The sequence below is a fragment of the Dipteris shenzhenensis genome, chromosome 1 (assembly GCF_047967505.1).
Source record: "Dipteris shenzhenensis isolate YYH24624 ecotype China chromosome 1, Dip_SZ_1.0, whole genome shotgun sequence".
In the NCBI taxonomy this organism is placed as follows: domain Eukaryota; kingdom Viridiplantae; phylum Streptophyta; class Polypodiopsida; order Gleicheniales; family Dipteridaceae; genus Dipteris; species Dipteris shenzhenensis.
Window position 1 is genome coordinate 44,841,347 of NC_141596.1, and position 22,459 is coordinate 44,863,805.

General features: G+C 45.3%; 1 protein-coding gene across 3 annotated transcripts in view; it reads left to right on the top strand.

Annotated features, from left to right (window-relative positions):
• LOC147905910 (RING/U-box protein) overlaps positions 1–21,090 on the top strand; it is a 42,501-nt gene extending 21,411 nt beyond the window's left edge. For 2 of the 3 annotated variants that reach the window (XM_087375416.1, XM_087375425.1), the window contains exons 9-12: positions 480–1,677; positions 1,873–1,947; positions 2,088–3,143; positions 20,574–21,090. In XM_087375416.1, the coding sequence (XP_087231542.1) occupies positions 480–1,677; positions 1,873–1,947; positions 2,088–3,143; positions 20,574–20,798 (2,554 nt within the window). In that variant the 3' untranslated portion in view covers positions 20,799–21,090. The remainder of the gene's footprint in view (positions 1–479; positions 1,678–1,872; positions 1,948–2,087; positions 3,144–20,573) is intronic. The other variant, XM_087375432.1, reaches the window with a different exon arrangement.
• The last annotated feature ends 1,369 nt before the right edge of the window (positions 21,091–22,459 follow it).

Consider the following 22,459-nt stretch of genomic DNA (forward strand, 5'->3'; position numbering starts at 1 on the left):
TTCACAGTTCACTGATCATGGCACATATGTATATGAAACACTTGCACATTCCCATTGCTCATACATACATGTAAGCTAATGAAATATTACTGAAATGATAGATGTTTGTAAAATTCTTCTCTACCTATAAATGTGGTGTATCGTTTTTCTGGAAATATGGTGTGACATGCATTGTATTACGAGTTGCTGATTCGTGATAGTTTCTGCATCTGTCCTGAATTTTACTGTCTCTAAAGCATTGATATATGTGCAAATACGACACCCTATGATAAGAATGATGTAGACTTCTTTTGGAACCTCACAATTTAATTCAGATCTGAATAGAAAATCGAAACTAAAATTGTGCTGGTGGATAGTCTCGGTTACTTGTCAGTAATGGCAGATAGTGGGCAAGCTCTTTTGGTAGGAAAGTGCTAGGGCTTGGGTGCTGTGCATGTATTTCTGAAGATATGGGCTTTTGTACACTCTGTTGCATGCAGGGAGTTTTTACCCATAAAAGTTTCACGGCATAATCTATCCAAAAGATCTCCGAGTAAAAATGTAGGTCCTCAAACAGGAGAGGAGCTAACAGAGGAAGAGCTTGTACAGCCTATTGCTACAAATAGTATAGTGCAAGATGGTTTCACAGAGGTAAAGTTGGAAACAGTCATGCATGAACCTTCCAAAACAAAGGGTGGACCTTTGGATGAGTTGACACAATTGGTGCAGGGTCCCTCTCTCAGAATCCAGAGGAACAAGAGTCTTCAATATGCAACTGCAACTAAAGAAAATAAGCACATCAATGATGGGGTAAGGACCAGAAAAATCGTTCACCGAGGGAGTGACCTAGAGGGGAAAACTTCTGTAATAGTGGATCAGGTACGGCGGCATTTAAAGGAGGCAACCGGTCCTGGTGCCTCGAAAAATCTAGGAGAAGTTAACGTGACAGATGCAAAATTTATTGCCGCATTCAAAGCTGCAGTTGTGAGCTCTCAAGTTGGGATGAGACAATATTTGGCTCCTAAGCAGAGGCCAACCATTCCTAGGAAGGGTGTAAGTAACAAAGATGGAGTCCGACAGAGTTTGGCACAAAAGCTCTATGGTGCCAGTGGAAAGCGGCGCCAAGCATGGGATAGAGACTGGGATATTGCCTTTTGGAAGGAGAGAGCATCAAAGGAAAAGAAGGCGAGGCATGAAGCAACAAAATTGGATATGGATGTGGCATTGGAAATGGCATTGATTGAGAAAGCAATAGGAGATTCAAAAGAAAGCAGCAAGGTAGAGGTTGATTCACTTTTGAGTAGAATATACCCTGCAGATGCTTCTCTTTTTCCGAGGCAGCCTGATATAAAGCCTCTTGCTGAACAGCTGAGTTTTAAAAGGAACCCTGTACAAGCAAAACAAACTGAAAATGCAGGTCATACAAAGCCCGAGAAAGGGGTCACACAACAATTGAAAGTTGCAAATACAGGGAATATACCAGCCTTAAGAAAAAAGACAAAAGATTCAGATTCCATAAGTGAGAAATCAGATTCTAGAAGTCTTAGTACATGCAGACCTGCTGTCAATGGTGGTCAGGACTTGAAGGCTGACAAACGAAAATGGGCCCTTGAAGTACTTGCAAGAAAGACTGCGACTGGAGCAAAAGGTTCAGTTTTAAGAGGAGAGAAGTCGGCACAGGATGGGTTACCGTTGTTGGTGAGTATGTTGATCTTTGCCTAAAGTTCAAACATCCTCCAGAAAAATGAGAAGTCAGTAGCATGCTGGCTGTTCGAATTAAACTGGCTTTCTTTTCTGTTTGACTTTCATTTCTATTTGTTTCAATTGCTCACAATTTTCTTAATTGATTTATATTCTCCCCTTTCTATTTAATGTCGGCCAACATTGTTTCAGGCAGAGTTACCTTTGCATATGAGGCCGGTACTTGAATATGACCGCCGCAGTAAAGTGCCAACCGCAACTAGGCAGGTACTCTGTTTTCAAAGTACCTTTTAGCTCTGCACGTCTAACTCTGGCTTTTGGGAGCTTTCTGGGATTGTGCAAAGCTGACTCCTTCTGTTGTAGGCCTTGTTAAATTTCTCCATGCTGAGGGAAGCCACTTGCTTCAGGTACATCTCGATCGCTTTGTTGATTATTATCTGCGGAGAGCAAATCTAAAGAGTGTGGGAGAAAATCCAGAATGCAAAACTGCTATCTTAGCAGCAGTGTGCAAAGAAGCGGCTATTTATGATAGAGCCAACACAAAAGGTGTCTATGTGAACTTTTGTGTACAAGCTCTTTCTTTTTCCTCAAATGTGGAAAATGAGGTAGAGCTTACTGGGCAAGATACAGCAAAGGCATCAATCACAGAAGTTCCACAAGTGACACAAGATGAAGACATGGCTGTTATCAGAGCGTGGACAGCAGCTGGGCTCATTTCAGATTCGCCATCTGAAAGCGCATCTCATGAAGAGGGTTCTAACAGTTTATGTGCTGAAACAAGCCTATTTGATCGCGAAAATAATCCTTCTTCAAACATCTGCCGAGAATGTGAATGCGATCCAGAAATGGAAGCCAAGGAAAATGATCGTAGTAGTGCCAAGCAAAATTTCCAGTCTGTCACTCACTGTCATAGTGATGCTGCAGCAGCAGTACTGGCAACTGCTGCCAAAAATGCATCTTGTCAGCTTCTACCTTCCAATACTAGGTTGGCCTGTAATGAGCTTTATGGAGCAGAAAGGGAAGATGGTGTATCAGACGGGCTGACTGCAGTGGAGGCTTCTCAAGTGGTCAACGGAATCGACAATGAAAGGGACATGGGAGATAGTTTCATTCCTGAACAGAAAGAGAGTCCTTCCATTGGGAAAGGGAGGGAAGAACCTGGCGCAGAGCTGGGACATTTGATTGGTGTTGAGAATAAAAATGCTTCAGAAATAACGTCCAAAACTGTGAGCAGCAGTGAGGTCCAGATTGAGGCAACAATGAGCAGTATTGCAGCTGTTCACATAGGAAAACAGACAGAATGTCATGAACCCATGATGCCATCCATAAGTAGTGAACCTCATTGCTCAACTGTTGACACAAATATTCAGGAACCACCTTTCATATCTATAAGAGAGGCAGAGAAGGAAGCACTAGAGGAGGCACCACAGACAAGTGTAAACATGGAGGCAATTTGGAAGCAGGCAAGTCTCTGTAAAGAAGTAATTCATCCCATACTAAAACACTCACAAGTAGATTACAAATCACTAGCTACAGAAAGTGTGAACTCAAAGCGTGCATACACTGCATACAAGACTGCAAGTCTGATTGTTTCAATATGCTTTGTTTCTAATCAGAAATTTATTGTCAGTTGGCCTCTGTTTTAGCCATGATGTTCGTTGATAGCTTCTACTTTTCTTGTTGGTGCCTTGTTTGTGTACTAACAGGCTGTGGGCCTCTATCTGAATGTGGAGTTTCTTGTTGCTGACTTCTGCTTTTGATTCTGCGTTTCTCTTATTGGCACCTCACAGTTCAGCTTAAAGTAATTTATATTTTCAAAATTTGCATAAAATCCCTAAAATTAAGAAGAAAGAAATCTTGTGGAGTTGTGCAGAAAAAAGCTTACAGTGGCCAACCCAATCAAGCACGGTTCAGCGGCATGTACTGCTAAGAAATTGCTAATTCGGGGGCCATCATCCCAGGACCTCAAAGGATTTTGATCTGGACAGAGGCTCCTTGAGCTCATCATCCTCTCTCTCCAGATATGACACAGCAGAGCTCCAGAACAACTTTTTGGCTAAGAACAGAGAATCCACTGGGAGACTGAACTTTGGACCTCAAATCATGCTATCTCACTGCCTATTGTCTCCCAAAGCTTTATTAGCACTTGTGACTGGATCTTGAGGGCCATGTGCTGCTCCTAAGCAGCCATTTCCTGCAGCCGAATCTTCTGCTCACATGGCAGCCAGCATGATCCTCATGTGGCAGCCCTGCTACTCCTGTCAAATCTGTCCCTGTGGCAGCCTTCTTTGCTGCCTATGTGGCCTCACAGATGTTGCTGGTACATGTGCCCTATGTCCTCCTTATTTAGGGGACTCACAAGTGGGAGGTGACCTATATTCCTGTCATAGTTGTCCCCGTTGCAGCCTTCCTTACTGCCTATGTGGCATCTCTCTGTCTCAACAGATTCTGCTGGTACACCTCCCCTATGTCTTCCTCATGTGGGGGCTCACACGTGGGGAGGTGATCTATACAATCCCAACAAGTTCTTATGCCGTTAGCTATGTTAGTCAGTATATGGCACTTCCAAAAGCCAGTCATTGACGGACAGTCAAAAGGATCCCCAGATACATCAAAAGTACCATGAATTTTGGGATCTTGTCTGGACAGTCCAAAACTCCACAGTTTGCAATGGTTTTACGACATTGATTAGGTAAGCAGCAAAGACACAAAGCCTACTATAGGCTACACTTTTCACTCAGCACTCACATTATTTTGTGGGTGAGCAAAAAGCAAAATACTAATGCTTTTTCTTTCACTAAGGCTGAGTATATGGCAGCAATGTCAGCAAATGCAGCAATATTTGAAGTGATTGTCTTCAAAGATTACTTGGTGATCTTGGCATACTAGTTGATTCAAAGCATGCACCTAATGGATAGTGTGATTGGAAGCATTCAAGGCTTTTTGAAATGCTTCGACGAATCATCTCTAACTCACTTGGATGTTGCCGCCATTGTGTGCGACTCCTCTGCCTGGCCTTAGTTCTGCTTTTGGGTCTTGCCTCTCTCACAATTCTCTCGGAAAATTGTGAGATCTAAGGAATCTCTCTGAGTCTTATTCAAGACAAGATATAGCTTTTTACATAGAGACCCATCAGAGCCCCCAGAGTGCCCGCGCCCTTTGCCTGTAATTAGTGGATACACATGGGAGTCAGTATACCGGCATGAGACTCGAGGATAGGTGGAGTGCATGGATTGGGAGGAGTAGCAACACTATACTGATCATCTCTCACTGGGTTGATCTCCGTTGGGAGGCATGACATATTTTTTGAAGCCCCTCTCGACAGGACCTCTTCATTTCAGTATGCTACTTCCTCCCCTAGACCTCACACTTTGCTGGAGATGTACGCAGGGAGGGTAGACTTCACTATACACAGCCCTACACCATAACATCATGGGTTTCTCAAGCCGCAAGGAAGAGCTCCTTGTACTTATCTAGAGAAGTGGTCACTTGGTGGTGCACAAACCACTACAATACAGATATGGACATAGCTAGGCATGATTGGGACGAGTTTCTCAAAGACATCCGGACTCAATTTGATATCTAATTAAACATTGACGATAGCAGCAAGTTGGATCTGCTGTCCTTCCTTCACAAGGCTGCACCATGCCACCCAAATGTTCTAGGTTATAATACTGGCAAATGGTCTCCCAAATTTTATCCTTACAACAACTCGAGGGTCACTACTTAGGAAGGAGGACCAATGTAAGCCCCCAAGAAAACCATCCGAGCTGCCCCATGCATCCTTTGTGAAAACACTAAAAAGATGCAATGTACTAGGCCATGGCAAGCAATACCAAGTTGACCATCAATGCTCTGCTTATGAGGGAGAGTAAGACAGAGCTTCAATCCAAAAGCTTACATAGAGAATTCTCTCTAGGATTGGAGCCACCTATTGCTTAGCAAATCTGTCAACAACTACAACCTGGTATCCAAGATAGCTTATGGTATGACCTCTAGGGATCCATTGAAAGTCAAAAGTCTCACTGCAAGGGAGAGATCCCTTGTATAAAAAGAGAAGCCCATTGATTTGTGTTGGGACTTCAACGCAAGAATGGATCTGTGTCAGGTATCACTTATGGGATTTTGCGATGACTTTTTTTAATTGCAAGATGTTGGTCTAGATGAGGCAGGGATATCTCGAGTATCCATAGACAAGCGAGCCCCAGTCACATCTTATGGGCACGCTTTCTTGGACATGGGAAGGATACATGATTTTGTCATTTATAATGGTTTGGGTGGATGACCCTTCTCGGATAGATTCGCTTGCTTTCCACACGGGGGGGGCTCCAATGTAGTTGATTACCTCATGGGATCCCTTGTCTTCGCCTTGCATTTTACTGATGTCTCTCTCTCGCCGGCACCATCAAGAGCTGATTACGCCCATTTCCTCGTTAGTATATCCATCCCCTACCACACGATGCACACCACGATACCGTCCACACACACTACATATCATGACATCCACTTTGATCATAGCCTCTCCCTTGAGTATTTTGCATGCCTTTCTACTCTACTCACAGATCTCAAGGACATCCAGCTCCAAGAAGGTCGAGATGTTCTGATCACCCGCTCTATGAGGCTGCCCTACATACCTTCATACAGCACTCGCCCACCACCTCTCAGCTCGGTACCGTGCAACAACTAGTACAATGATGAGTGTAAAGCTGTATGTCGTTAACTCAGATTTGAGGCTAAGCAGCACCTTTTGAGAGGCAAAGATGATACACAATTATCACCGCCTAGTCCATTGGTAGAAGCAAGCTTTGGTTGCCAAAACAAGCAAGAGTTAATGTTTAGTCACAACTGTAAGGACTTTTGGCATAAGTTTCCCACGTGGCGATCCCCCTCTCCTCTCATGGATACCACACTATGGCATTCTTATGTATGCACATTGTATGACATTCCTCACAAGCCATCACTTGAGCTCTCATAGTTACCCTGTCCCACCTCTTGCACACTTTTCACCACCGATGGCATTTAACACACAGCGTGAGATCATGTCGGTAGTCATGGCACTCTATGAGAGGGTCTCAAGTAGGGTTCGGATGGGTACAGGGTGGATAGAGATCATTAGCACTATCAGTGTCAAACAGGTTTGTCCGTTATCACCAACCTTGTTTGGCCTATACATTGATGAGCTTTTGAGACCGTGATCGGGACACTAAGGGGGCAGGTTGGTGTGTCACTGGTTCCTTGATCCAGATCTTCCTCCATGCAAATGATGTGGTCTTACTCTCATCTTTAGCGGAGGGCCTCCAATGACACTCGGTGCATTCCATATCTTCTGCAAGACACATGATTTGAAGGTCAACCTTGGTAAAACCAAGGTCATGATCTTCAGCACACCCTAGGCAGCCATGCATAGAAAGCAGTTCACGCTGGATGGTTTACCAGTGGAGATCGTCGCATCCTACACATACTTGGGGATTCCTTTCTCTTGCCTGATTTTCATGATGCAACTAGTGATCCAGGTTCGATTGAGTAGATTGGGCTGAGCGGAGAGCCTCCAATTTTTCTTACTGTCACAGGTGATCCACAGTAGGCCATTGGTTCCACATCAAATTATTCTAGCTGAGTTTGAGGCACCTCCACTGCAGCTTGATGCAGCCTTTCTAATAACCATCTACCTCTACCGAGTCAGGAATTATGGTTTCTTGACCTCAGCTGGTGCAGCTTACCATGGCTGACCCTCTCTTTATCGATGACTTTAGTAGCTGAGGGCGATCAGAGGTGTTGTTTGAGAGTCTGGGGCTCCATATGGGCAGGTTACTTCCCTGTTAGTATAGCTTGAGGCCCCTTTTGTTCCACTCACTTACCACGAGGCTAACCAGGTTATCTGGGAGGATCTCTTACAGCTATACATATTCTGGACTTGGTTTGCCGCTAGCGAGCCTCCTATGAAGCTCAGCTTGTACATGGATCACTTATGGATCGATATTAGAGGAGTGATTCATTGACCTGCCAGGTATACATGGATCAACTGTTCCGCCGTGCTTCTGGTGCTGTCTAGGCTGCTGTTCACCTCAGATCTGCTCCATATTGCTTTAGACTGCTGCACAATCTGCTTCAAACTTTTCTCGGAGCTGTGGTTCAGTCCCAGACTTTGCACTTGACTGCCCCATGGCAGCCGTGATCTTTGTGACCTAGTCACCTCCTTTTTGTCCATCAAATCTGCTCCAACCACCTTCCAAGTGCCACGTAGAGTTACAACCTCCTAAGACAACCGGGCAGCTCCCTTGTGCTGCACGCATGGCAAACCATGTGCTGCCCATATGGCAACCTTTCATTCTTCGTTAGATCTGCCCAAATGGTAGGCTCAATCACTGTTGATTCAGGAGCACACATCAACATATATCTGACACCAGTGTCTTCTCCTCCCAAGGAGAGGCCTCGAGATGTGGTCCCCTGTAGCAACTACGAGCTGATGGGTTTGCATCTTAGCTTCTAGGCACTCACCCTTGAGGTTTTCGACCAGGGTGAGCTTATTCTAGGGTAGGTAGTGTGGATCACTTTGCGGATGGGTGACTCCAGGATCGGGGTCCTAAACGTGTACGACCTAGCTTGCAAACAACATCGTCCTTCGTTGTGGAGGCAACATACCGAGAGCCTCCTAGATGTCAACTTTTGGATTGTTGAAGTCACGTTCGAGGAGGACAAGCAAGGCGGAGCCGCCTTCACAACGATGCCACGTTCGAGAGGGGAAGGTGGGAGCAGTCCATCCTCGCCGATGAGTAGTTTTGACACATTTAGGGAGGTGGAGTTCCTAGACTTGCCGGCAGTCTTTGCGTTTTCTTTAGCTAGCAGTGGCATGATGGTTTGCTAGAGCAACTAGACAGGCTCTACATTGGGGATTGGGCGAATCAGAGAGGAGCTGTCAGGAGAGAGAGGACAGAGATGGAAGAGAGCGAGAGCAGGCAAGGACGATGATGTAAGATGATTCCCCGGTCGTGCTTCACTTAGAGCAGCCCTTGGAGGACTCCCATAGAAGGGGGGTTTGCTTCAAGAGGAGGTTGTTCAATAGGCCGTGGCAAAGATTTGGCAGCAACCACAGAGCCCCCCTGTGGAAGGGTGGGCGACCTGGGTGGCAAACGTGATTCCGAGAAGCATGAGGAGCTCTAAACCTAGGCTCTTCATCGTTGTCACACTCTCCGAGAGAGGAGAGAGCACTGAGACAGAATTTGGTCTCAATAGAGCAACTTAGAGAGTCATCGTTGCTTTGAGACCAATATGAGAGTGAGAGTGCGCTGCTCCAACTTCAGGCTGCGGAGATTGTTCAAGCGGATTTCTCTTATCATTCCTCTAGGATATGGTTGGTTCATGTAACCTGACGTCTCTATTCTCGCTTCTATTTACTGATCACGGGAGTAGCACCATGTCTATCCACCCAGCCAATTCTACCAAGGCTACCCAGCTTGGGAGAGAGAGAGAGCTGTATCAATATCACGTAAAAATCACGATTCTTCATTCTCTATCAAGCCTTGACAGACCCCAATTCCCTAGATAGATCTAGATGCCACATGTCATCCATATAGGGCCTTTCTAATGCAACATTTCACCCCTCTCTTGGGATGCATTTAATTCCTTGCCCCTAGGCACATTCTTTGCACTAGGCCCCTGGTCTCAGATCTATCTAGTCTGGTGCTATCAGCCCTCACCTAGGACCTTGACATTAATCCCTCACGATCATTTACATAAAGTGCAAACACATATATTACAAAGATAGATCCTATAAGGGAAATGTCGACTGATTCTTCCAAGGTCATGCTACCTCGGCTAGAGCGTAACATTCCTTCCCTCTTCAGACATCAGCGTCCTCGATGATAAAGTCTGGGAACACTCTCCGCAACTGATATACGGATTCCCAGGTAGCTTCGGATAGAGGCTGACCATGCCATGCAACCAACACCGTGGGTATCTTCCGATTTCGTATTTGCATTGTTCCTCGGTCCAGGATTCTTGTTGGTTTGCGCCTTGCAATATCCTCTATCTCCTGAAACAAAACCACACCTTCGATTAGTGAGTCACCAGTATGTAAAAATTTCTTTAAACGTGAAACATGAAAAACCGGGTGCACCTTACACCCCTGTGGCAATTCTAATTTATAGGCTACACTGCCTATTCTCTTTAGAATTAACCACGGCCCACAGTATCGAGGTGATAACTTAGCACACTCTCCTGAAGTCAACGACTTCGAGTGCGAAGGAATTCTGAGAAAAACTTTTTCTCCTTCTTCAAATACTCTTATAGACCGATTTTCATCCGCATACACCTTGGCTCTATCCATAGCCTGGCGGATATTAGCTCTCGCAAGTGCTAGCATCTCCCGCATCTGAACTACAAAGTTCGCGGCACTAGGCACTTTCTGAGGTACTCCAACTATAGTCGGATTGGCTGGTCTATAACCATAGTTCAGCTCAAACGGACTGAACCCTGTAGATGAATGTTTCCTATCATTGTAGGCAAACTCCAACAATGGCAACCACTTGTCCCATGTATGTTGCCTCAATGACACATATGCTCTCAGCATATCCTCTAAAGTCTGGTTGACTCTCTCCGTCTGACCATCCGTCTCAGGATGATCCCCACTACTCATTCCCAACTCAGTCCTTAGTGTCTCAAATACCGCAGTCCAAAAGTGACCGGTAAACCTGACATCTCTGTCTGACACTATGGATCTGGGCAATCCATGCAGACGAAATATATGTCTAATAAACAACTCCGCTACTTGCGGGGCACTAATAGACTCTCTAGTCGGAATGAAGTGAGCCATCTTGGTTAGACGATCAACCACCACAAGGATAGAATTATATCCTCCTTGTGTTGCAGGTAACCCTACAATAAAGTCCATGGAAATGCTCTCCCACTTACTTAGTGGTATTTCCAAGGGCTGCAAAAGTCCGGGTGGCTTCACCCGCTCGGCCTTACTTACCTGACACGAGAAACACCGTGTCACATATTCATGAATATGTTTTTTCATCTTTGGCCAAAAGAAATCTCGCTTCACGAGATCATATGTCTTCTCGACTCCTGGATGTCCCGCACACGGGCTATCATGGCATTGTCGAATGACTCTCTGCTTGAGATCATTCTGACCAGGTACTACAACCTTGCCATTTCTAACTAGCATACCATCCCTTATGGTATATCTTGCATAAGTTTGGCCTTTTCTGGATGCCAGGTCATCCTTTTCACTTTCCCCGGGTTTTAACACATGAGCTTTAGGCCACAAGCTCTGGACAAACTCGTCCACCTTTTGAGTTTCTCTGATCTCGGTCATTAGAGCACTCTCTAATACCGTGAAACTCAGGTTGTGCATAATGCGAGACAACGCATCAGCTACCTTATTGTCTTTTCCTCTTCGGTACCGAATCGTTAAATTAAACTCCTGCATGAGCTCTGCCCACCTAGCTTGGCGGCCCCTCAAGTCAGGCTGTTTACAAAAATGTTTCAGAGTATCATGATCTACATCCACATAAAACTCTGAACCATACAAATAATGCCTCCATGTTTTCAAAGCATGGATAACAGCATACAACTCTAATTCATGAGTTGGCCAATTCCTTTGAGAGGGAGAAAGCTTCTTGCTTTCAAAGGCTACTGGCCTTCCCTCTTGAAGGAGGACTGCTCCTACCGCAATGCCACTTGCATCGGTTTCTAGGAACAACGGTTTCTGGGGATCAACTATTTTTAACACCGGTCCTGAGACCACAGCTTGTTTTATGGTGTTAAAACTTTCTTGTTGATTCTGTCCCCAAATAAAAGGTACTTTATCTGAGGTCAGATCAGTCAATGGCGATACTATTCCGGAATATCCTTTGATATGCCTTCTATAAAACTGGACAAATCCCAAGAATGATCGCAACGCGGTCAGACTCTGAGGGATTGGCCAAGTCAGTATCGCAGCCACTTTCTTCGGATCCATTTCTACCCCCTGTGGAGTAATTATGAATCCTAAGTACTCAAGCCTAACCATACACAGTATAGTTTTCTTTTTATTCACGTAAAGACTGGCTTTCCTCAAAGTACTGAACACTATCCTTAAGTGTTCATAATGCTCAGTAACACTTTTACTGGATATCAAGATATCGTCAATAAAATGTACTACGAACTTTCCGATATACGGTCGTAGTAAGTCGTTCATAAGCATGACGAAGGTCGCTGGAGCATTGGTAAGGCCGAAGGGCATTACCAAAAACTCATAATGACCAAACCTACTTCTAAAAGCGGTTTTATGCACATCCTCGGCTCTAATCCGGATCTGATGATAGCCGCACTTGAGATCTATCTTGCTGAAAATCACGGCTCCATGTAATGCATCTAGCAAATCATCAATCCGAGCCATCGGATACCTGTGCTTAACAGTGATATTATTCAATGCTCTGTAATCTATACAGAGGCGAAACGTATCATCCTTTTTCCTCTTTAATATCACTGGCGAAGCAAATGGTGAGAAACTTGGTTGAATCTGCCCCAACTTGAGGTATTCTTCCAGTTGCCTACGCACCTCCGCTTCTTCAGTAAAACTCATTCTATAGGGAGGTCTATTTATAGGTTCTGCCCCCGGGATCAGTTCAATCTTATGCTGAACTTTCCGCTCTGGAGGTAACCCATAAGGTAGTTCATCCCTAAAGCATTCAGAGAACTCCTCTGTTATAAGATTAGCCAGCTTGGCCATCTCATCACTTTGCGTAACATCAGTGCTAGTCGAAGAATCATTCACCGACTCTACCGATGCGGTGCAAAGGTACAAAAACTCCACTTGAGCCTTCCTGATTTCCATCACGGAAACCAACGGTCCCTGAGGTATATCTTTTTCACCTCGCAAGACATAAAGCACATCATTCATCTTGAATTGATATACGTGCTTTTTCCAATCAATGGCTGGATTCTTCCTAGAATGCCACGCCATTCCCAGGGCTATATCCGCATGAGCAAGCTTGGTCATTTCAAAATCAAGCTTCTCAGTATAGTCCTGAATCCGAAGCTCCAACTGGGTAACCCTTTGGTCCCATACTTCAGTTGGACTTCCATCTGCCATCCTGACTGTATACGCATAGTCAGATGGACTTGTCTTTAGTTTCAGCCTCTTCACGAGCTTGGAGTTAATCACATTGTGAGTTGACGCTGAGTCAAACAACACAATGACATCATGACTGGCCACTTGCCCTTTCATCTTGATCAACTCCGTATCATTGAAGGCTGTATACCCCGTTGCTGCGGGCTTAGATAGGATGTTATCAGGTGCACTCGTCACTAACTTAGTAACAGACACACATAACAAACAAGGTACTAACCTCTGAGAAGATCCCGCTAGCTGAATCTGCATCTCTTCCGCTCTGGGACTTCCCTGCATCTCCACGTCGCACTCTGAGATCACCATCTCAGCCATCCGACGATCTTTATTACGTGGACAATCCTTCCACTGATGAGGTTGAAGGCAACCAAAGCATAAGCCTTCCCTCCTCGCTTTTTCCCTTTGTTCTGGGTTCAAGGGAGACTTAGACCAAGCCCGGGCTGCCATTGGAGTTACTTTTCTCTTCACTCCAATGGTGGTACTTGGTTTAGGAGTTTCAGCCGGTCTCGCCTGCTTGGCTTGACCACTCGGCTGCGAACCACTCCCTTTACTAGTCCACTTCTTCTTAAACCCAGATTTCTTCGGATACCCATACTGGGTTCCGACCTGTGCAAACCCACTTGGCTTGCTGCCCTTGGCATCCTCGTAGTTCAAGGCTATAGCTATTGCATCATCTAGCGTGTTCGCGTACTTAGCCCGAACTTCCATTTTTATTCGGTCATTCAATCCAAATATGAAATCTTTCACTTGGATTGATTGAGGCAGGGGTTCATCAACCTTCATTACACTCTCTCGAAACTTATCAGTGTATTCTGCCACTGATAAATTTCTCTGACGCAGGTTCCTATATTGATCCCAAGCTCGGGATGCCTCGTCAGGAGGTAAGAAGTGTTTCCTGAACTCTCTTTTAAACCCCTCCCAAGTAGTGGATGCTATGCCATCCTTTTGTTGTTTAATCCACCACCGATCCGCTGCCTCACTAAACATGTGGGTGGCCTCGCGGATCTTTTTGATGTCATTTCTGATCTCACAAATGGCGAACGCCTCGTCCCATTTGTGTAGCCAGGTCTCAATGACATCGGAGCTACGGTCGTTCATCCGACCAGAATACTTTTCCGGTCTGTAATTGGCAATAATAGGCACTTTAGCCTTCCTAGGCTCGACCGTATGGACACTAGACTCCGGTTCCATTGGAGCCTTTCCCTTCTCCTCTCGAGAAGGTCTGGCAGACATACTATGTATCGCTCTCCTAAGCTCGGACTGCCCTGCATTGGCTTGTAATTGCTGCGCTAACAACTGTTGCAAGGCATCTTCCAGCAATGCAATTCTGCCAGATAAAGTGTGAGCTACTGGGCGCGATCCCTGCTGGGTCGGCCGGACTCCTGATTCACCAGGGTCCCTCCTGGAAGCCCCTTCTTCTGCTTCCATTTAGTTCAATAGATGTTTTGTTTTGGGGTTTTTTTTTTTTTTTAAAAAAACACCCCTAGAACACTGTAATCACAAGCTGACACAATTCAGGGTACTGACACTCTGAACACAATTCCCTATACTAGGGAATTCCTGCAATCTCTTATGCACACTGACTAGGCATTTGATACATGCATAACCCAAATAGCGCTTTTCCCTATACTAGGGAATTTTCTGCAAACTGACTCTGATCGGAGCACACATGCATACACACAAGTATAGTAACCGCAAACTCCTCTATACTAAAACAACAAACTGTATAACCAAACTGAAATTTTATAGTGAAGGAAAATTCGATGCTCCCTGGAAGCTCCACGCAATCCGAGTCCCCAAAGACTGTAGCCTCCACGTATGATCTGCTTGCACTGATATAACCTTCTTTTTTTTTTTTTTTTTTTTTTTTCCTGTTTGGAATGTGTCGCAGCCTGAGAGAAACCTGCGTGATCTTTGACGAAACCAATCGGTTATCTGTCAACCTACCATCTACCTTGGCTAGCCTTACACTCAATCTGGGTTCCCAAGGTTTGCTGGATCGTCACAGCTACGAGCAGATTGCTGGTGTCGCAGATTGCTGCACCCACGCGTGCTACCGAAGCAGACCCCGGCTAGCCAGCATCACTGTGTCACTTCGAGGACCTTGGCGATTTCCCACTGTCCGTCGTCAATCGTATGCACGTATGGAACCTTCGTTCAATTAATCCAGCGCCCACGGTGCGTAGGTCAATCGTCCGTCAACGCCTGTCGTCGCTGTCCTACGGTACCTCCAACTCCAACCACGAGTAATCAACACCCCTCTCTTACGGGAGCGCCATCCAACACGGACCACATCGACCCTTCGTTGCGGAGGCTCTTTGCGATCAGTGCGTCACCTACGCCAACTGTCGCAGCAGAACGTCCATCGAAGAAGCCCGTCACGTATAGCCTTTTTTCACCACCAGCGATCGTCGACAGGCCTTCCTACGGCCCCTGCTCCGTCACCACGCTTCAGCCCGTTAAGTTGCGCTGCCCACAGGTCTTACACTCCATACCTTAAGCTCTGATACCAAATGTAACCTGACGTCTCTATTCTCGCTTCTATTTACTGATCACGGGAGTAGCACCATGTCTATCCACCCAGCCAATTCTACCAAGGCTACCCAGCTTGGGAGAGAGAGAGAGCTGTATCAATATCACGTAAAAATCACGATTCTTCATTCTCTATCAAGCCTTGACAGACCCCAATTCCCTAGATAGATCTAGATGCCACATGTCATCCATATAGGGCCTTTCTAATGCAACATTTCACCCCTCTCTTGGGATGCATTTAATTCCTTGCCCCTAGGCACATTCTTTGCACTAGGCCCCTGGTCTCAGATCTATCTAGTCTGGTGCTATCAGCCCTCACCTAGGACCTTGACATTAATCCCTCACGATCATTTACATAAAGCGCAAACACATATATTACAAAGATAGATCCTATAAGGGAAATGTCGACTGATTCTTCCAAGGTCATGCTACCTCGGCTAGAGCGTAACAGTTCAGCAGGGTGCTAGGATGACTAGTTAGTTCTTTCAGACGATTGGCCCCCAATTAGCAAGGACAGAGCTTCAATGGCTTGAGATGCGAGTGGTTAGGTGCACTCAGTCTTGTAGTTGATCTTAGAGATGACCATAGACTTCTATCAGTAGCTGCTCCAGTGCAAAGAGGAGTCCCGCTAGGCTCTTGTAGCCTGGGAGGCGGTCTAGAGCCAATCCCGACGGTGGTCTTCCCGACTATGAGCATGAAAATGGAGGTGCCTTCACTAATGAGGAGCGTTTGGAGGCCCTCAAGGCCTTCCCTCCTCAGAAGTACTCTTGGAAGGATGGATTGACACTATCCTTCTTTAGGTGCTTCTGGGGGCTCCACCCCACCTCGGTTGGCTTTCCAACAGATTTTTGGCTCCAGGTCCCTCCCATAGTCCTTGAGTCGATGGTGGATTTGTATGATCCCGCAGGGGGGGGGGGATATGTTTGACATCCTTTAGTGGAGACCCATTACTACACCACTTACAAGATCTTAGCCAAGGTCTTGAGCTTGCAGTTGCGTCCCCACCTTGCTGACATCGTCCACGACATGCAGATATGTTTTATCTATGAATGTAGCATCTTGGACAAAGTACACCAACCGAGGAGGTGTGGAGGTTAGGAGGTGGGGAGGGTTAAGCTTCCGTAGAAGCTTCCTAGTTGCTTCTTGGAGAAGCCAAAGCTTCAGCCCCATTCTATGTGGCACACTAACACAATGCACCGTAGCAGAGTGCACCAAACATTGCACTAGATGCCATACTTGCATGTGATTGGCTGCCCTTAGAGTAAGTGAGATGGTGAGTGAATGTCTGTGTGACATGTGCCAAGGCCATAGAATGATGTCAGGTTGCAACCATCCCCTTCTATGATGGATGTATGCTGGGGCTTGCCACATCATGTGGCCCCTTAAATATCCCAAACCCTTGTCCCTAACAACACGTTACCTTGGGACCTAAGGTCTACATACCACTCCTTTTGACCTTTTATTAATCCTAACCTAAAAATTACCCTAAGGGTAATTTAGTGAACTAAGTCCATAGGTCATCACTTTTTCGCACATACCTCGGCCCTAAACAGGGTAGAGAACGCTTTTTTAGGTTGATTGACTTTGATGTAGCTTTACATTCAGGTCTTGATTTTGTCATGCCTATTGCTTCAAATTTTTATGCCTCACCTTCTTACTTAAACCCTGGCACTCCTGCTAGAGATGATGCCAGGGAGAGAGTTTGGCATATTATTCCAAGTTTTGTAAGACGGGATATCAGGGTTTTACTTCATGCAGTTTTCACTAGTCTAGCATTTAGGATTGCTCTTTTGGGCCTTCATAAGGGCAAATGTTTCTGGTTTGGATGGCATCCCTCTCTTTCTTCATTACTTTTTGGGACATGATTGGTGGTCATATTACCTCAGCTTTGCGACTCTAGTGCTATGCTTGATTCAATTACAAAGGGTCTCATTCATCTTATCCCAAGGGAAAGAAAGGGGGTGGTTTGCAGAAATTTCGTTACCGAATGGAACCCATCACTCTCCTTGGCAAAGGCAATCAGCTTGTGAGATCTTATTCATGATATACATATTGGTTTGTGCATGGCTAGAGCATTTTTGATAATGTATTTTCCTTTGGGAGGATTCGTATCCATGGCAACCAACGTTTGGTCATTCTACTCTTGGATTTGAGAGAATCTTATGATAGAGTAGATTGGGGTTTCTTGGAGGGTACTTGCTGCATTTGTTTTTTCAGATGCTTGGATCAGAGGGATTTCCACCTTGTACAGAGCAGCCCTATCTTTTCGAGATCTCAGGCATATATTTTTGGGCTGAGACTTCCTCTCAGGTAGGATGAGGAGCTTGTGGCTAGTGAGCTTGCAGATGACATTGCTTGTTTTTTGGATGCCACTGCCGAGACTCTCACCTCCTTCAGGACAACCTTGGATTTATTTTGTACAGTAGGTGCACATATCAATTGAAATAAGTCTAATGGCTTTGGATTGGCGAGGATGATACCGGGGCTGATTTTAGTTTCACTTGATTCAAAGGATCTCCGTTGGTTATTGGGTTGTCAAGTTAGTATGGGCATCTCTTTCTTGTAGCAGCTGGCTCTTGTGTTGGGGAGCATTAGGACAGAATTCCTCTTATTGAGTTCAACTAAACTCGTAGTTATCAACTAGACCACAACTTAGTGGGTTTGTTCTTGTTGGTGCCACTATAGGGACTACATCACTCATATTAAAAGGCCAATCACGATTTTCTTATGGGGTGGACTTGATGGATCAACAGATGCCACAGCTAGGGTAGCTTGGTAGACTTTCATTCTCGCAATGTAGGAAGGGGGCGTTAATATAATTGATCTAGGTTTGCCATGTAGGGCTTTGCTTTGCAAGGTCGTGATAAGGGGACTTAATGCCAGGACAAGAGCCTTGGAGAGATTTTTATGTATCGGCCCTTGTATCCCCTTAGGTGGTGATTGGATGGACAACACTAGGCGGATCTTTATTTTGGCACACCTTAGGATGCCTTCCTCCCTTCTTGGTATGGTTGCCATTTTGAAAGCTAGGACAGCTTCAGAAATTCTCTTCGAAGGATCCCTTCTTCCTCACAAACAGAGATTACTAGGCAGCTTGTCATGTGGAATGAGTTGATTCTTGACGATTATGGTAGACACATAGGTGTTTCTAGTGATAGGTATTGGTCTTGGTGGGAGAGAGGCCACGCTTTTGTTGTGGGCCCTTGAAAGGGTTTTAAAAACCCTCGATAAGAATGCAGGTTTCAGATGCTTAGTCACCGTGCAGAGGAAGTGGAACAAGAACTGAGCAGATTAATGCACCCTTACCCATGAACTGGGTCCTTACAGACGAGAGATGCCACGATCACATTAGATGGATGGGAGCTTTTTCGAGGACTCAATGACAATAATACTGTTGCCACTCAGGTTTCTCATTGCTGTTCTTCTTGTTGGTTACTTTCTTCTTGCAATACTTAGCGTAGTGCCTGTTCAGTTGCAGTAGAAGCACATGACCTTCTTCTCCTTTGAATTTGAAGAACCACCTTCTAGCTAGCCTGTCTTTCTTGGAGCTGATGGATTTTCTTTGCATTGCCCTTTCCTTGGGCATTGAGAGCCTTGTCAGCGTTTGTGCCATCATACATCTTCATCAGAAGCTCTCCCTCAAGGATCATGGCCTTGAGCTCCTTAAACGTGTTTGGGTTTCTCTTCTAACTTGTAGTCAATACTGTGACAAAGCCTATGTAGCTCCGAGGTAGCTTACTCAGTACAAGCCTTGCCAAGTTCTTGGTATCCAGACCATCGAGGCTAATTAGTCTTGAACCACCTCTTTGACCTCTTCACCCTTTGCCAACTTTTGTGCATAGAGTTGGTTTTGAGGTCCAAGATCCTCCTCGAGTTGTCAATCTCGTATTGATTCTTCAGTATGTTGAATGGATGGAGATGATCTGGACAGCCATATGCTGTCTTCCACATGCAGCCCTCTCATCCTGATGATGGAGTGGCTGCTCAATGATGCACATGCATCTCATGTTCACCTAGAGTGTCTTGCTCATGGCTTTTCCTCATTTCATGGCCTTATTGGCGAGCAACTAAGCTGTGGTGAAGTCCAATAGATAGTGGAGAATTGAACTCTAACAACCTTTAGGGACTAATGTTTCTCGTCGAGTTGTGACCCTCATTCCATCGAATGTGCACCATTCGACTTGATCGAGTCTGGCTTAGACGAGACACCCAGCTGCTCAATGATTGATTTAGTCCACTGAGTCTTCATCGTCTGTGTGGAGACAGGACTATGCCTAGCAGCTTGAGCACTCTCTTTCACATCCCTAGCTCTCAGCTGCACAAATGTTGCTTGCGGTAACTACAAGTTGTGAAATCCCTTTGGTGCAATAGTTCAATGCAAAGATTAGCTAGAGCTTGCTGCCTTAGACTTTACTCTCAGGAACCACAGCTCTTGCCAAGTATCAAGAATTAGAGCTCAAAACTGTTTGTTGCGCCAAGGCCAGTTCCAGAGTGGAGGTCACTGTAGGGTTATTCATTACATGAAAGAAGATAAGCTAAGTCCCCGTATGGTGCCTTAAGGCCATCAAACCACTGTTTGTGCCACAATATGTGGACCCAGCCCAGCTTTTTAGAAGATCAGGGGCTGTTGCCCTATTTTCTTTGTTAAATTTTCTCTGCTAGGGTGAATCTGAGCTGTGAATCTGGATGAATCCTGCAAAAACCTTGACCTTGACATGGTGATTGAAGCTAACTTGTATATATTTTGTATCACGATACACCAATAAATTATATTATATAGGATTGATATGCAGACTGTGGGGCCTGGGGGTTTGTCAGGAAAAATATCTTACAGCACAGGATAAAAAAGGCATGAGCCGTTTTGCAGTAATAGTCTCAGGGGTTGAAATTTCTTGTAACTGCCAGGACACCACAGATATTTATTTTATGTTACTGCATTGCTAGGGCAGTTGTAGCCAGGTTTTGTGTATACTATCAAATGTGTGTAATGACAGCAGTTGTTAAGGAAGCGCACGTAAATGGAAGTGCGAGCTTGTCATTCTGTGTACCTTGGGCCAATCTTGTTTGTATTCTGTTTCTTCATGTATACTTGAACCTCAAGGTTATGCTTGTTTCATTGGAAGATGATGTCCTGATCACATTTTAGCATGCCTATGAAGACAAATATCTTCCTCTTGTTCAGGAATGAAAGGCCATTCAAAAGTCCAATTGTCAACTAATTACTATTATATTTGCTGAGATGCAGGTTGAGAAATATGTGAAAGAGCATATCAGGCCTCTTCATAAAAGTCATGTTATAACAACAGAACAATATCGGTGGGCAGTGACTAAGACAACCAACAAAGTAATGCAACATCACACACAAGCAAGGTCTGCACATTTTCTCATTCGTGAAGGTGAGAAGGTGAAAAGGCTTGCTGAGCAGTACCTTGAGTCCTTCAAGCAGGAAAAGGCTCAACTTAAAGCTTAGGTTCTAATTATAATCTTGTAAATCTATGTGGAATTTAATTGCTAAGTCCATTTGCATTGACTACATTGTCACGCTGCTGTACTGAAGGAAAAATTTGTTCTAGAGCTACATTGCAAAGTGAAACAGACTATACGCTGCTGTTCTGAAGGAAAAAATTGTTCTAGAGCTACATTGCAAAGTGAAACAGACTATGCCATATTGTAAATTCTAAGAAACTGATGATGCCTTGTATTACCAAGAATCCGGTTCTGCAGATTTGAAACATGCTTCCAACTTTCTACGTAATGAGGTTGAGGTTTTTTAGCAAACATGCTAAAGTGTTGGAAATATGTCTTTCTACAAGCTTGTGGTTAATTGAGATTTAATAACTACATGTGATTAGCTCTGCTGTAGCCTTAGACATGGCTGAGTTTGCTGTTTGCTTCTGGAGAAATGATAGAAAAACAGGATGCTGGTCTGTATGTCATTGTGTGACTACCAACACTGCTTGCAGCAGAATAATATGTAAACGTATGCATGGAAAACACACAATGCTAACTCAAATCTCACTTTTATTCTTAATGTGCACGCAATTGCATAGAGAGATGCAGACAGTTATTGAACTATGCTCATGGGAATAGAAACAGTAATTATATATTGTTTAAGGACGGACAAAACCTTGTATAGAGGTGTGCTCAGTGTGCCACCATCTAGCAGCTAAGGTGCTGCCTAGATGTGGACCCCTGTCACTACAAAACTGTTCCCCTACCTCCTCTTGGCACCTTCAAAGCACTGTCAGCCTGCATGGTCTCCTAGAGCTTCGGTGGCTGTGTAGATGCTCTGCAAATAGAGCTCCTTACTGCTCTGGTGGACAGACAATGGTGAGGCACTGTTTAATCCTTGAGCTCCTTGTTGCTTCCGTCTGCAGGAAAGGTGAGGAACAAGTCTCCTCGATTCCTATCCTCCTTGCTGCTCTGACGGGAGCCTGTTGTGAGGCTCTATCACTGAGTTCTCTGGACCTCCCTGCTGCTTGAAGCTCAGCCCAGTCTAAGGCACCAGAGGCTGAATGACTGAATGAATAACTGCACCCCCAGGGGCCCTTTATATAGGGTTGTAGGCCCCCAAAATAGGCCGACATAGTTCCCACAGACTGGCCGACCTGCCAGTCTGCCAGCCGATCCTGTCTGTAGGGTTCCAGGTCAGCCGACCTGATTCCTGGCCTATTTAAGGCCTGTTTGGCATGTGCCTTGCTTCTGGTCCTTGCCCCAGGCCCGCTGTCTTCTCCAGGCCCTGCAGCAGACCACCCATACATGCTGCAGCACCCAACCAAGTCTGTCATACCCTGCAGTACTACCAACCGGTCACAGACCTCTTGTACCTTTGCTGGCCTGCTGTACCTGCTGCTGCTGCCGCTGCACCGTCTGCAGTACCATTTGTACCTGCTGTACCTGCTGCTGTACGAGCCCAGGTACATCCACAAGGTTGACCTAACAGTAGATCTATGTGTTGCCCATGTGGCAGCCAGTCTGCTGCCCACATGGCGGTGCTAATCTCACTGTCTTTTCATCTAGTACAATAAGTTTTGCTCTCCCATGTCCTCATATGAGGGCTCACAGATGGGGAGGTGACCCTCATATTCCAGCACTTTATGGCATGTGACCTTCTTATAATATGCCTGACAT